Source organism: Otolemur garnettii, unplaced genomic scaffold (assembly GCF_000181295.1).
Source record: "Otolemur garnettii isolate 467f Iridium unplaced genomic scaffold, OtoGar3 scaffold00018, whole genome shotgun sequence".
Classification (NCBI taxonomy): Eukaryota; Metazoa; Chordata; class Mammalia; order Primates; family Galagidae; genus Otolemur; species Otolemur garnettii.
The window spans coordinates 24,785,512-24,800,529 of NW_003852413.1; the positions used below are offsets into that span (position 1 = coordinate 24,785,512).

Genomic DNA, 15,018 nt, shown 5'->3' on the forward strand with positions numbered 1-15,018 from the left:
AGAACGCGGGGCTGTGTGGCTGGATCAGGTACTGGCTGCGCTACGCTGTTCTCGGATCCGACGGCCTCTCCCATGCGCTGAGGGCGTCCGGCTGGGCCGGGCCGGCGGCCGGAGGGGAGGCTCCTCTCCATGGTCCAGAAGACCAGCATGTCCCGGGGCCCTTACCCACCCTCCCAAGAAATCCCCATGGAGGTCTTCGACCCCAGCCCACAGGTGAGGCGTCGTGGCTGGGTCCGAGGGAAGGGGGCTGAACGCAGATCTTGTTGGGGTCGGCTAGAGAGGCCCCGGGGAGGAAGAGGTTATATGCCCGGCGCGGAGGGGAGACGAGTGCCTGCGCTTCCCCCATTCTCGCGGGTTAATGATTGATGGGTGCTTGGCCCTGAGTTGCGCTGCGGTGTTGCGGAGCGGGGAGGGGGCGGGTGGGCTGCCTGTCACCCCCACCTGGTCGTCTCCCCGGCATCAGGGTCCCTGCTGTTTGGATACTGGTTCCTGTGGGCTTACGTGAGGGGGATCCGGGCCTTGAGAAGAAGAGGGTGAGGGAGGCTAGAAAGCGAGCCAGGCAAGAGGGGCCACGCAGAACACGCTTGGGGGCGCTGGGCGGGTGTGGGTGGGGCGGGGGTGGCACTGGGAGATGGCCGAAGCGATGGTCAGAGGGCGGTGCCGACAGGCTTTGGAGGCTGCTAACGCTAGCTATCGAGGGTGGGAAAGGGCTAGCCCTGGCCTGGGCCCCCTTCTCAAGCCTACTCGGCTCCATCCCTGTTTTGGACCTGTTTCCTCCTTCCACACCCACGTTGGCTTACCCCGGCTCCCTCCCATCCCCTGCCTTCTCGAAAACGCCTCCAAAGTTTGGAAAGTTGGATGGATGCCAACTCACTGTCCAGAGGGGAGAAAGCTGTTTTACCAGAGGGGAGGGGGGGTTGCCGCCCCACCCCCACTCACACTTTTCCTACGTCCCTAGGTTACCCCATATGAAGGGACATTCTTGGGCTTGGTGGGGTCCTATGGGGTAACCAGCTGGTATGGAATGGTTGTGACCAGGGTATTTCTTTGGGACTGTCCTTCTCCAAGGGTATCATTAACTCTTCTATTGCTATAGCCAGGTTGGAGCAACTGTAACCACCATGACAATGTGGTCCATGGGTGTGTAGAGTGTCAGGTCAGACCTAAAAATACCTCCCTTTTCCACCCCAGGCCCCTTGGAGCCTGGAGGCAGCTGACTGGGGCTTCCTTTCAGCTGTCCCCTGTCCCTCTAAGTGCCACTCCCTTTGCCCAGCCTGAGGGTGTGTGTGTGTGGCAGTGTGAGTCTGGGGCTTACTGGGGGATCCTCCTAGGTTTGTAGAGAGCTTCCAAACTAGAGTTTGGGTTTATGTCTAGTTGGAGAGAACAGAGAGGGGAAAGAAGATCCTTGGAGGGTCCCCAGGTGCCCTTCTCTTCCATTTTCCATCCTCTCCTCAGGTCCCAAGAGCCAGAGCCCCCAGGGTGGTCATAGCTTACCTAGATTCTTTGACCAAAGAAAGTCTAGGATGGAGGCGGGGCGGGGGAGGGCACAGGGACTTGGAGGTCTGAACCCTCAATCACTCTCATTTTGGAGCAGGCTGGGGCCAAGTATGTGTTTGGCAGTTGGGGAAGGCAAGAAGAAACTCCTTTTTACAGGAGGCCTGGAAATGCCTGAAGCTGTTAACCTGAATGTGTGGCTGCCTGAGGGGTTGGACAGTATCCACTCCACCCAAGCCGGGAGCCCTAGCAGTGAGCCTGAGCCAGCCTACCCTCCAGGGACCTGTGGGGCTGTGTCCTAGGCTGGGTGTGGGGAGGGGCCAAGGGACTTTTAGATTGACATTGCTTGATGGGTACTGTGGGGACAGGTAGGAGCTGTGGCAGCTGAGGGTAAAGAGAGAAGGCTCTACTGTATGCAGATAAAAAAAAAAAGAGTGAAGGCTCTATCCCTTTGCCCTTTTAGGGAGGGGTGTGGCCACTGTGATTGTGAGGAGGGGGGCTGAGTAGAAGTCCTGCGAGGGCATAGGTGAGGGTAGGGAGCAGAATTGGACCCTTGAGGGGACTAGGATTGGGGTTGGCTATTTGCTTTCCAAATACAGTTTCATGCCCCTATTCTCTCCCCAGAAAGCTAGCCTTGGGTCTCTAAAAGCTCAGAGCTGCTACCTCCTCCCTACCCTGAAAAGAAAAGGGAAGAGTTAGACTGAGGGGAGCCAAGTGGGGCCTTGGGTTTCCAATTCCTTCTCCCTGGGGGCCTGGGGCACATTCAGCACCCCCTGCTCCCGCTGAGGGGAGGAGGGGACTTTCCCAGCTCTCTCCACCCCCCCAGCACTGCAGGCAGCCTCTCCCTTCCTTGGAGGCCTCTGCAGCCTGCCCAGCATCTTAATTAGCTTTGCTGCCTAACGAGCCTCCCTCCTGCTTCTCAGTGCCTCCCCCTTCTCAGCCTTTCTGGCTTGGTTTGGGGGTTTCTGTGTAGGCCTCCTAGGGCTCCCCCCTCTTCTGACTGTGATCTGGGCCCTTTCCGGGAAGATGAGAGACCCTCCCTCCACTTGGGCTATACCTCCAGAGAGCTGCAGGGTGTGGAGGTGGGGCTGTTCTGCTCAGGGAATGATACTCCCCAGGCTTGGCTGTAGCTCTGGGGCTGGTAGGATGAAGATTGGGAAAAGTCCTTTCTGATTCCATTCTTGTTTCTTCCTGGCTTCACCAGGGCAAATACAGCAAGAGAAAAGGGCGGTTCAAACGGTCGGATGGAAGCACGTCCTCAGATACAACATCCAACAGCTTTGTCCGCCAGGTAAGTAGGAGGCTGGGCCAAGAGAAGGGAGGTGGTTGGTTGGTGGTGGCCAGCACTGGTGAGCTGGGTCTCTGGCTTTCTGGCACCTTTTCTCTTGTCATTTGTTACCTGCCTGGAATCACCCTGACACCCTGTGACCTCCCTAGGATGAACTGTCAGCTGCACCCACACCCTCAGCCTCCACCCACACCCAGCCCCTCCTCCAGCACCAGGCACCAGCCCCTGCTGCCTGCCTGCCTGCCTGCCTGCCTGCCTGCGTCATCTCATTCAGGGACAGCCTGGCCTGCCTCCTAGCTTGCTTGGGGCTGTCACCCACTCCCCCTACCGGCTGTCTTCTTCCATGTCCTCCCCCAGAATCTGTGACAGGGTGGGGTAGAGGCAAGTCCTAGGAAATGAAGAATGAGGACATTTGGGTCCCCTTTTTAGGTGTTAGTCAGGAAAATGGTCTTTACATCTAGACATGCCTGTTTAATGAACAGAGAGAAAGGGTGGTGGGGGATGTGGTTGAGGCATGAGGTCCCCGATTTTAGAGAGGACTCTAGTGTAGCACATCTGACTGGAAGAGTGGGATGGGAATAGCTTTCTGGGGTTCCCTGTGCTCAGGCAGGAAGCTACCACTGTCATGTCTCTCCTAACTCTCAACCCTGGGCCATTTAGGCTCAGGGAAAGGAGATGAGAGCAGCATGTGGTTTCTATGACTACTGTGCATCTCAACAAAGCGTGGTACCCAAAAAAGGCAAGAGGGGCCTGGGATCAGATAAGGGAAAGGAGTAAACCAAAGAGGAAATAGCAGGACAGAGGAGAGCAGGAGGATGAGCAAGCCCCTTGGAGGTAAGCCCCCCTCCCACCTTGGGCCAGGAGAGAGAGGGTAGTACAAGGCCACTTGAGGCCCTTCTTTTGATTCTTCTGTCTGTACAGTGGCTTGGCACACATGAGCTTAGGCCTGACTTGGGAAGTTCAGGAAGGAGTTCCTCCATTCTAGCTTTTCTTAAGTATGTGAACAGACAGGAAGTCCTTTCTTCAGTTGCTCCCTCTTCCTCCTGTTGCCGACTGGGCCAGGGCTAGGAAGAATGACACCGTGCTTTTGTTGCCCATTTTTGCAGGGAAGAGTCTTGGTTCCTTCAATATTTGCCAACCCAGGGGATTAGAACCCACCCTCTAATTCTTTCTCTTCCTAGCTCCTCAGCTCTGACCCCCAGGAAGTGTGGCAGGGAGTGTGTGGGGGGCTGTCCTTGCCACATCTCTGAGCTAAATATACCCTAGCAGTTTGCACATGTAGCAACTCTGCTTGTAACCTGAGCACCCTGGGGAAACTCAGTTTGGGCCACCCTCTAGGCCAGCAGGGCCAGGCACTGAGGGCGTCGAGATGGAGGTGCCCAGCCGGACCCTGGTGGTGGTGAGCTGGGGATAGAGCTGGGGTGGCAGTGGGTAGAGCAGCCCCTTGGGAAATCTGGTGGAATGGGGCCTTTGCTCTGGCCTGTTTCCTTCCCTCCTCGCTGTTTCCCATCTCCTGTCATTCCTGATGTGTGTCTGTCTGTCTGCAAGTATGTTGGTGTTGGGGTCATAAGTGCTTCTCTGTATTGTAGTTTCTCTGGTTCTCTGGGAGTCTGGCTCTTGACTCTAAGTGCCCCATCAGGAGGGTAGAGAATGGAATCTAAGCTGGTTTTCACTCTCCCTTTTTGTGTTTCTTTCCCACCCTCTATTAAGTCCCCACCCTTACCTCCTCCTTTTCCCATGAGCTTCCCATTTTTGTAGTTTGACTGGGAAAGGGATGGGCAACTGCACAACCTAATGCCCGGGAGATTCTGAAGAGAGGTAGAACTTGGTCTTTTCTCTTTCCCAGGCCCTCTTCATGTCAAGCTAATGGACATTCCTGGCCAAGTGACCTTTTTCTGCCCTCAGGAAAGACCCTGCACATCTCTGTAGTTCTGTTCTTCCCCACTTTACCTCCCTACCCTTGTCCAACACTACCCAGCACAGTCATACGCAAGTCTACACCTCCTGGCTTCTGGTCTCATGTGCCTCCCACCTGCAGGAACACAGATACCTAGGGCAGCTCCCTGCATATACTAGTTAGTGTGGCTATACAAACTCACTCATGTATAGCTAGCACCTCTGCAGAGCACAACCTAAACACACTTGCAATTGTACATCCAAGCACACACATTTGTATTTCCACTACCAGGCTTGTACAGGCTACATGTGTCTTACACATATGTGTGCTTCCTATGGAGTTCCTCATGCTTCAGGTTGGCCAGTATGGTCAAAGCCATGTACACCCAGACATCTGAGTCTAACTTAACCTTGGCACCTGGAAGCCCTAGTACTGGGGAAAGGCCGGCCCCATTTTTTGCTCTTAACTTGCCTCTTAGCACCATCCCGAGAATATTGGGTTCTCTTGGATCTTACAAGAGCCTGAGGGCTGGGACTCTGACGGTCTGATTCTGCCAGTCTATTTTCCGCCACCCCTAAACAGAAGACAGCAAAATTTGTAGTGGTGCCCTCATGTCCACTGCTAAGCAGGCTGCCCACTGCTGATTGTGCAGAGAGTTGAACCCCAAGCTGGTGGCTATAGTCCCTGGAAGGACTGCTGCTGGTCCTCTGCTGAGTCTATCTCAGTGGGTGCTGGGGGCAGGGGAGGAAAGGAAGAGCAAGAGTGGAGACTCGTCCCCTGGCACTCCTCCCTTGCGTTGTGCCCCTATCAGGTTCCCACCCCTCCCTGGGCCCCAAACAGCTGTCCTTAGATCTGCCTTAACCTCCTGCTTGCTGCTGTAACCCTCCCAAAGGCCATACTTTTCCCAGCGGCCTGAAAACCTCAGCTTTTGGCCCCTTCTACCTAATATTACCCTCTCTTAGCCCCGGTGGCATTATGCAGGGCTGGCTGGGGCTTGAAGGATTCACTATGGGTGGCACCTCCTGGCTTCTCAGGCCTCAGAGCTGGAAGGGCAGCACTGGCCCTGACCTGGCCCTCTCTCTTTTCAGGGCTCAGCAGAGTCCTATACCAGCCGTCCATCAGACTCTGATGTTTCTCTGGAGGAGGACCGGGAAGCCTTAAGGAAGGAGGCAGAGCGCCAGGCGTTAGCTCAGCTTGAGAAAGCCAAGGTGAAAAAGATGTGGAAAGGGTTGTGCTGGCATTATTTTCCCCACCCCTAGGCCTTGGAGAGAGCCTGGAAAGAGCCAGGGTCAAGCTTGACCCAACTGCTTTCTAGCTGTGCACTGGCCCTCTTTGTGCCTTTGTCCTTCACCTACATGATGTGGGCTATAGTACCTGCATCTGTATACAGTCTGATAAGTGCCTGGTACCATTTCCACACATAAAAGGGCTTCATAAATGTTCTACTTCTTCCTGGAGTCATACTTCCTGGGCTGGAATCTCAGCTCTGACACTTAGTAGTTGTGTGACCTAGGCAAGTCACAACTTTCTGCACTTTAGTCTCATTCATTAAAATGAGGATAATAATACCACTTAACTTCATAGGATTTTTGTGATGAATAAATGAAATAATACAAATGAAACATTTAACTTAGTATCTGGTACACTAAAAGGTAACTACTGTCATCATTGTTATTATTTCCTTCTGGGTATCATTCTGGGCACCCCTTACTCCCTGTCTCCAATACTTCCATTCCCCAATGCCTCCCTCTACACTGGGAGGGCTGAATTTTATTTTTGCTTCCTTTTCTTTTAAATTGTAGAAATTAACATACAAACAGGAAACTTATACATACAAACCAGTCGATATACTTTTTTTTTTTTAAGAAACAGTCTCACTTTATCTCCCTCAGTAGAGTGCTGTGGTGTCACAGCTCATAGCAACCTCCAACTCCTAGGCTTAGGTGATTCTCTTCCTCAGCCTCCCTAGTAGTTGGGACTACATTCACCCGCCACAATGCCCAGCTATTTTTTGTTGCAGTTTGGCTGGGGCTGAGGTCATACTTGCCACCCTCGGTATATGGGGCCGGTGCTCTACCCACTGAACCACAGGCACTGCCCTCAATATACATTTTTAAAAAATGTATTTATTGGCTGGGCACAGTGGCTCACATTTATAATCCTAGTACTCTGGGAGGCCAAGGCAGGAGGATCACTTGAGCTCAGGAGTTTCAGACCAGTCTGAACAAGAGTGAGACCCCTGTCTCTCCTAAAAATAGAAAAATTAGCTGGGTTTGTGGTGAGTGGGCACCTATAGACCCAGCTACTTAGCAGGCAGGAGGATTCCTTTAGCCCAGGAGTTTGAGGTTGCTGTGATCTAGGCTGACACCACTGGCACTCTAGTCTGGGCAACAGAGTGAGACTTGGTCTCACAAAAAAAGAAAAAGAAAAAAATATATGTATACTTATTTATTCCTTTAGAGATTGGGTCGTGCTCTGTCACCCAGGCCAGAGTGCAATGGCACAATAATAGCTTGCTTCAGCCCTGAACTTCCCAGCTCAAGTGGCCCTCCTGCCTCAGCCTCCTGAGTAGGTGGGACTATAGGCTAAAAAATTTTTTGAGTTTTCTATTTTTGATCATGTGTGGTGGACCACACCTGTAATCCTAGCACTCTGGGACCCCAAGGCAGGCGGATGGCTTGAGCTCAGGAGTTTGAGACCAGCCTGAGCAAGAGTGAGATTCCATCTCTAAAAATAGCCATGTGTTGTGGTGGGCACCTGGAGTCCCAGCTACTTGGGAGGCTGAGGCAAGAGAATTACCTGAGCCCAAGAGTTTGAGGTTGCTGTGAGCTGTGACCCACCGTTACCCAGAAGGTAACTGAATGAGACTCTGTGTCTAAAAAAATTTTTTTAATTTTTGAGATCTCTTTCTGTTGCTCAGGCTGGTCTTGAACTCCTGGGTACAAATGACCTTCTCACCGCAGCCTCCCAGAGTTCTGGGATTACAGCCGTGAGCTACCACTCCTGGCCTCAGTATACAATTTAATGGACAATTTACAAAGGAAACCTCTGCATGATCGCCACCGCTGTCAGGAAGTTGTACCTTCTGGTTGTCATCTTCTCCCTTATACCTCCTCTAGACCAAGCCAGTAGCATTTGCTGTGCGGACAAATGTCGGCTATAATCCATCTCCAGGAGATGAGGTGCCTGTGCAGGGAGTGGCCATCACCTTTGAGCCCAAGGACTTCCTGCATATCAAGGAGGTGGGAAGAGGGGAGGGCAGGGGAGTGGGTGGCAGGAGAGGGGCAGCCAGAGAGCTCTAGTGGAAAAAGAGGCTTCTGAGCCAAGCAGGTTGGGCTGAATATGCTGTGTGGCCCTACACGCATCTCTCCACCTCTCTGAGCCCCTCCTTTTTGTTGGTAAAATTGGGTGGTAGTCCTTGAGTCACAAGGTTGTTGGAGGGTCTGTCAGGAGGATGAATGGAGTGGTGGTATGCCACTGGTACATAGGTATCAGTGTTTACTACTCCTGCCTTTGTAGACACATGGAGGGGGCACTCTCAGAATGGGGATGTGCTGGGGGAGGAAGGATGGTTCATGACCAGAGAGGGTGCTGGTCCTGAGTTACTCTGAGAACTGGGGGCTCTACACAGAGGCTAGAGCTGGCAGTAGGGATCGCTGAGGGTGCCTCCCCTAGGCAGAGACTCCAAGTCCAGGGTGGTATCCCCTGGAGGGTCACTGCTGGCCTGCACCTCCAGTTTCCCTACTGGTATCTCCACCTGCCTGCTGTGTTCACAGAAATACAATAATGACTGGTGGATTGGGCGGCTGGTGAAGGAGGGCTGCGAGGTCGGCTTCATCCCTAGCCCCGTCAAGCTGGATAGCCTGCGCCTGCTGCAGGAACAGAAGCTGCGTCAGAGCCGCCTCAGCTCCAGGTGTCTGGCTGGGGGTGGACACTCCCAATCCCAGAGAGACTGTCTGGCGAGGACCCCTGGCCCTGAGGCCACCAAGCTGCCTGTGGCACCACCCATGGGGCTGGAGAACCTCCCAGGGCTGCAGCATGTGAGAGGACAAGATTCCCCCACCCCTACACCTGCCTCTTTGCTCACAAGCTCCATTTGCCTCTGTGTTCACACAGCAAATCAGGTGACAACTCCAGTTCCAGTCTGGGAGACGTGGTGACTGGCACACGCCGCCCCACACCCCCTGCCAGTGGTAAGAGCTGTTGCTGTCCAGAGGGCTGGAGGGCAGCTCCTGGGTGGGTGGTCTCCCCCACTGCCTGACCCTCCTTCCAGAGTGGTAGGAGGCACCCCAATCCTGAGTATCCAAATACATGTGGTGGTGGTGCCCGTCTGTGAAGAGTAGGATACCCCACAGGCTGGGCCTGTCATGTCACTCCTCTGCCCTTGCTTTGGTAGCTCCATCTCTCTGCCTGGTTCCCCTGTCCCCCTTCATTTCTCCCAGCCCTGTTCCATTCACCTCTTCTTCTTTCTTTTCTCCCCACCCCAACCCTGCGTTCTGTACTGTGTCTCCTCGTTCATCTCACTCCTCCCCACCTCGCCTCCCTCCTCCCTCTCTCCTGACTCTCCGGTCCAGGTAATGAAATGACTAATTTAGCCTTTGAACTAGACCCCCTAGAGTTAGAAGAGGAGGAGGCAGAGCTTGCTGAGCAGAGTGGCTCTGCCAAGACTAGTGTTAGCAGTGTCACCACCCCACCACCTCATGGCAAACGCATCCCCTTCTTTAAGAAGGTAATTCTTGCTGGGTTCTGGCAAGAGGGGGCAGAATCAGGGCCCAGCTCTCTGGTGGGGGGGTGGAGGGCTGGAATGGAGTCACATGTAGTGCAAGTCTATTCTGTGTATGTCGGGGCTTCCTGCTGAGGTGGAGGGAAGGGTAGCTCAGGCACAGCCCCACCCTGGTCTGCTCCCCCAAAAGGCCTGATTCTTGATCTTGGAAGGCTGCCTATCTTGAGGAGGCAGGGTCTGGTGCTGACAAAACCTGACCTTTCCCCTCACTGCCAGTGGACTCTTGCAGTGTTTGCTCCACCCTGGCATGTAAAGTAGGGAGCAGAAGGGCCTTCCTTCTTTGCCCTCTTTTGGTTCCATGGGTGGGCACTTGGGGGTGGGGCCTCACTGGCTGTAGAGGTTCCCTTGTAGACAATCAAGGGAACCCTTAAAAGGGGCAGGTTGGCATGCACTGGGACAGGAAATGGATACCAAGTTGGGGGCTATTGTCCTCTCCAGCTCTTTTCCAAGACTTACAAGGGGGAGAGGATATGTCTGCATATTCCCAAGTCCTCTGGACTGACTGTCAGTCCTGTTGCCAGCCCTGATGCAGGGCCATCTCTGGCTCCCCCATGTCATGGGGTCCCATCCCCTCTTTCTGGCTCTGTCTGTCACTAACATGCATGCCCTATTATCTCTCCTCGTCTGCCCGCTCTCCCTCTCTTGTCCCGGCACCCTCTGCCCTTGCCTGGGTCCCCTTCCCTCTCTCCTTCCCAATCCCTCTCTTGGCAATCTCTGGACTCAGCCAAACAGAAGCAGAAGTCGGTGAGTATCACAGCTTTCTGTGTCTCCCTCCGCACTCCCTGGGATGAGCTAGAGGGAACTTCTAACACCTGTTCCCATACTGTCCCCATTTCCCCCATCCCTCCTGGCTCTCCCTGGGCAACCCTTCCCACCCGCACCCTGATTCTTATATCCGGGCTCTGGGACCGGGGGAGGACAGGATGCATGGGGGAGCCTGAGGCAGGGGGGCAGGAGCTGATGCCACCTCCACTCTGGGGTTCCCCTCCCTGCTTCCCCCAGGCAGAGCATGTGCCCCCCTATGACGTGGTGCCTTCTATGAGGCCCATCATCCTGGTGGGACCGTCGCTTAAGGGCTACGAGGTAAGAATCCCTGGATCCAAAGAGGCCCAGGCTTTTGGAGAGACTCCATAGAAAGGTCTTCAGACTCCAGGGAAACCCCCCCAGAAGCATCCAGATTCCCAGGGTATCCTCCCCAGAGGGCTACAGAAAATCCCCAGATGGCCCATCTCACAGAGAGACCCACTCAGAAGGACCCATCCCCTAGAGAGAGCCCCGGAAGAGCCCTCCCAGAGATACCACCTTGAAAGGCCTTTGGAATCAGACTGCACTGGAGGCCCCTCAGATCTGGAAGGAGCCCCCTCATCTGTGTAGAAGCCCATTCTTCTTGGGATTTTCAGAAGCAAGTGGTCCATGAGGGCGCATGTACCCAGAAACCCAACCTCCTGAGTGACTTTAAATGCCTGACTTCTCTTCTCTCCCTCTCCTGACCCTCAATCCCAGGTTACAGACATGATGCAGAAAGCTTTATTTGACTTCTTGAAGCATCGGTTTGATGGCAGGTAGGACTCTAAGAACTGCTCCCACTCCCACCAGGGTTGTCTGCTGCTGGATCTGGGTAGGATGCCTTGAATGACAATCCTAGGACTCTTTTTTTTTTTGAGACAGAGTCTCACTTTGTTGCCCTTGGTAGAGTATTGTGGCATCACAGCTCACAGCAACCTCAAACTCTTGGGCTCAAGCGATTCTCTTGTCTCAGTCTCCTTAAGATGCTGGGATTATGGGTGCCTGCCATAATGCCCGGCTGTTTTTTAGAGACAGGGTCTTACTTTTGCTCAGGCTGATCTCAAACTTGTGAGCTCAGGCAGTTCACCCACCTTGGCCTCCCAAGTGCTAGGATTACAGGCGTGAGCCATGCTCACCTGGCCCTCTTTGTTTTCTTTTTTTTTTTTTTTGAGATAGAGTCTCATTTTGTGGCCCTTGGGTAGAGTGCCAGTGGTGTCATAGCTCACAGCAACCTCAATCTGTTGGGCTTAAGCTATTTTCTTGCCTCAGCCTCCCAAGTGTGTGGGACTACAGGTACCTACCACAATGCCTGGCTAGTTTTTCTGTTTTTGGTAGAGAGAAGGTCTCACTTTTGCTCAAGCTGGTCTTGAACTCCTGAGCTCAAGCAATACACCCACCTTGGCCTCCCAGAATGCTAGTATTACAGGCATGAGCCACCGCTCACAGCCAGTCCTAGGCTCTTGACTGAGGGACAGGAGGCATCCTGGAGTCGGGGAGTGGGCTCACCCCAACCCCTAACTGCCTCTGTCCCTCAGGATCTCCATTACCCGTGTGACAGCAGACATTTCCCTGGCTAAGCGCTCAGTCCTCAACAACCCCAGCAAGCACATTATCATCGAGCGCTCCAACACGCGCTCCAGCCTGGGTGAGCCCATCCCTGCCTTCTTCACCCCCTCTTTCTGGGCCAGATGTGGGAAGGGTGGGAGGTAGTGGGTGGCCTGTCTCCAAAAGTAAAGTGTCCCTCCACATGCTGCCTCCTGGACGCCACCTTACATTTCCCCCTCCTCATGACTCCGTGCCCCCAGCTGAGGTGCAGAGTGAGATTGAGCGAATCTTTGAGTTGGCCCGGACCCTTCAGTTGGTTGCTCTGGATGCTGACACCATCAACCACCCAGCCCAGCTGTCCAAGACCTCACTGGCCCCCATCATTGTTTACATCAAGATAACTTCTCCCAAGGTGAGTGCAGGAGCCTGAGCTTGGTGGGAACAGCATGGTTTAAAAAGAGTTCCTTGGAGTTGGGCTGCTCGGATTTAAATCCCTTCTCTGCTGCTTCCTAATTATATGACTTAATCTGCTCTAGCCTTAAGTTTTCTTCTCTGAAAACTATCATATTGTGAAGCTTCAACCTAATAAGACTGTATAGTACTTAGCAGAGAGTCTGGTAGGGTGTATTAGCTATTATTATTGTTAAGGTCATGCAGACCATTCCTCTTTCTCCAGCCTGGTTGATCTCCTGTCCTTAGACCACAGAACTAAAAGAATTCTGTGCTTCTTGTCCTAGCACCATCCAGCTACTTGGCAGTTGGGTGGTCTTTCCTTTCTTCTTATATCAGCCTTTTTTGCTGTAGAGCCCTCACTTGGATTTGATAAAGAGGAAATCTATAGGAGAGCTGATTTACTTTGCCATATTGCAGCTCATTAGCTAACTTTCCCTTCTAGATGTTAGCAAGGATTTGAGAAATGGAGGAAGAGGTCAAGTGAAGGATCTGAAGTTAGAAGAGAGCCCAGGGTTCAAATCCTAGCTCTGATTGGTTTGGTTTATATATTTATTTATTATTGTTGCAATTTTTTAAAATTGAGTTTAGGATTTTTTTTTTTTTTTTTTGGGCTGCGGCCAGGTTTGAACCTGCCACCTCCGGTATATGGGGCTGATGCCCTACTTCTTGAGCCACAGGTGCCACCCAAAGTTTAGGATTTTGAGGGAATTATTTACCCTCTTACCTTCAATTTCTTCACCTCTAAAATGAGGTTATTATCCTTTTCTTGTGTTATTGTTGAGAGAATTGATGTTTTCTTTCTTTTTTCTTTTTTGAGACAGAAGTCTCACTATGTTGCCCTGGGTAGAGTGCTGTGGTGTCACAGCTCACAGCTCACAGCAACCTCAAACTCTTGGGCTTAAGCAATTCTCTTGCCTCAGCCTCCCAAGTAGCTGGGACTATAGGTGCCTGCCACAACGCCCAGCTAGTTTTTGGTTGTAGTTGTCATTGTTGTTTGGCAGATCTGGGCTGGATTTGAACCCACCAGCTCCAGTATATGTAGCTGGCATCCTAGTGGTTGAGCTACAGGCGCCAAGCTGAGAGAATTGATGTATGGGACACAATATACCATCTGACTCCTGCAAGCAGCATGTAACTGTTACCATACTGTGATGGCATCCCAGGAGCTAAGCACTTTGGGCCAGTTATTTGACTTTTCTGAGTCCTAAATTTCTAATGAGATAAATGGGGTTGATGGGATTTAAGTACTTCTGGGTGTGGTTGAAAGGATCAAATGAGATAATGGATGCAAAAACATTTTGTGACCAATGTTTCCATTTTCCCCACTGAGGTTAAGGGCAGAGAGGCTGGGTTTATGCCCTAGGGCTGTCATTACCAGCTCTCTGTTCCTATGGCAAGTCTCCTAATATCTTTTTTTTTTTTTGAGACAGTCTCAAGCTGTTGCCCTGGTATGATAGTTCACAGCATCCTCAAACTCATGAGCTTAAGCTATTCTCTTGCCTCAATCTCCCAAATCGCTGGGACTATAGGCACCTACCACAATGCCCAGCTGTTTTGTTGTTGTTGTCATTGCTGTTTAGCAGGCCCAGACTGGGTTCAAACCCACCAGTCTCACTGTATGTGGCTGGTGCCCTACCCACTGAGCTATGGGCACTGCCTGTCTCCTAACATCTTTATGCCTTAGTTTCCTCTTCTGCAACATAGGCATGCTCTAATAGTAGTTGTGATGTTGAATCAATGGATTAACTATGTAAAATACCTGGTACCTACTGAGCACTATGTCTGCTCCATTTTGTAAGAAAAATTTTATTTCCAAAGGCCAGATGCAGTGGCTCATGCCTATAATCCCAGTACTCTAGGAGGCCAGAGCACTTTAGCCTGGGGCAACAGAGTGAGACTCAAAAAAAAAAAGATTTTTATTTTTAAGTAATTTCAAATGTATAGAAGTATAGCAAGAATACCCTTCATTCAGATTCACATTTTATTTTATTTTTTATTTTTTTCATAGAGACAGAGTCTTACTTTGTTGCCCTTGGTAGAGTCCCATGGCATCACACAGCTCACAGCAACCTCCAACTCCTGGGCCTAAGCGATTCTCTTGCCTCAGCCTCCCAAGTAGCTAGGACTATAGGCACCCATCATAATGCCGGGCTATTTTTTGGTTGTAGTTTGGCCGGGGTCAGGTTTGAACCCACCACCTTCAGTATATGGGGCCAGCACCCTACTCACTGAGCCACAGGCACTGCCCCCTTTTTTTTTTATTGAGACAGAATCTCAATTGATAACCCTTGGTAGAGTGCTGTGTCATCTTAGTTCACAGAAACCTCAAACTGTTGAGTTCAAGTAATTCTTTTGCCTCAGCCTCCCAAATAGCTGGGACTACAGGCAACCACCACAACACCTGGGTATTTTTTAGAGATGAGGTTTCACTCTGACTCAGGCTGGTCTAGAACCTGTGATCTCAGATAATCCACCTGCCTTGGCTTCCCAAGTGCTGGGATTACAGGTGTGAGCCTGGCCAGATCCCCACATTTTTTTAAAGACAGAGTCTCACTCTGTCATTCCCATAGAGCAGTGAGGTTATCATAGCTTACTGCAACCTCAAACTTCTGGGCTCAAGGGAGCCTCCTGCCTCAGCCTCCAAATGCTGGTATATACTATAGGCACACATCATGAAGCTGCTCTTGCTCAGGCTGGTCTTGAATTCTTGAGCTATAGTGATCCTCTTGCCTTGGCCTCCCAAAATGCTAGGATTACAGGTGTGAGCCACTC

The 15,018-nt window shown here is 52.0% G+C and overlaps 1 protein-coding gene across 3 annotated transcripts in view; it reads left to right on the forward strand.

Moving 5' to 3' along the window:
* The first annotated feature begins 1 nt into the window (after nucleotide 1).
* CACNB1 (calcium voltage-gated channel auxiliary subunit beta 1) overlaps nucleotides 2-15,018 on the forward strand; it is a 22,902-nt gene continuing 7,885 nt past the window's right edge. The window contains exons 1-11 of one of the 3 annotated variants that reach the window (XM_003786428.2): nucleotides 2-213; nucleotides 2,699-2,785; nucleotides 5,768-5,887; nucleotides 7,799-7,921; nucleotides 8,456-8,592; nucleotides 8,796-8,872; nucleotides 10,187-10,206; nucleotides 10,465-10,545; nucleotides 10,966-11,024; nucleotides 11,784-11,893; nucleotides 12,054-12,205. In XM_003786428.2, the coding sequence (XP_003786476.1) occupies nucleotides 130-213; nucleotides 2,699-2,785; nucleotides 5,768-5,887; nucleotides 7,799-7,921; nucleotides 8,456-8,592; nucleotides 8,796-8,872; nucleotides 10,187-10,206; nucleotides 10,465-10,545; nucleotides 10,966-11,024; nucleotides 11,784-11,893; nucleotides 12,054-12,205 (1,050 nt within the window). In that variant the 5' untranslated portion in view covers nucleotides 2-129. Of the gene's footprint in view, nucleotides 214-2,698; nucleotides 2,786-5,767; nucleotides 5,888-7,798; nucleotides 7,922-8,455; nucleotides 8,593-8,795; nucleotides 8,873-9,253; nucleotides 9,409-10,186; nucleotides 10,207-10,464; nucleotides 10,546-10,965; nucleotides 11,025-11,783; nucleotides 11,894-12,053; nucleotides 12,206-15,018 lie in introns of all 3 variants that reach the window. The other 2 variants (XM_012803025.1, XM_012803024.1) reach the window with 2 other exon arrangements.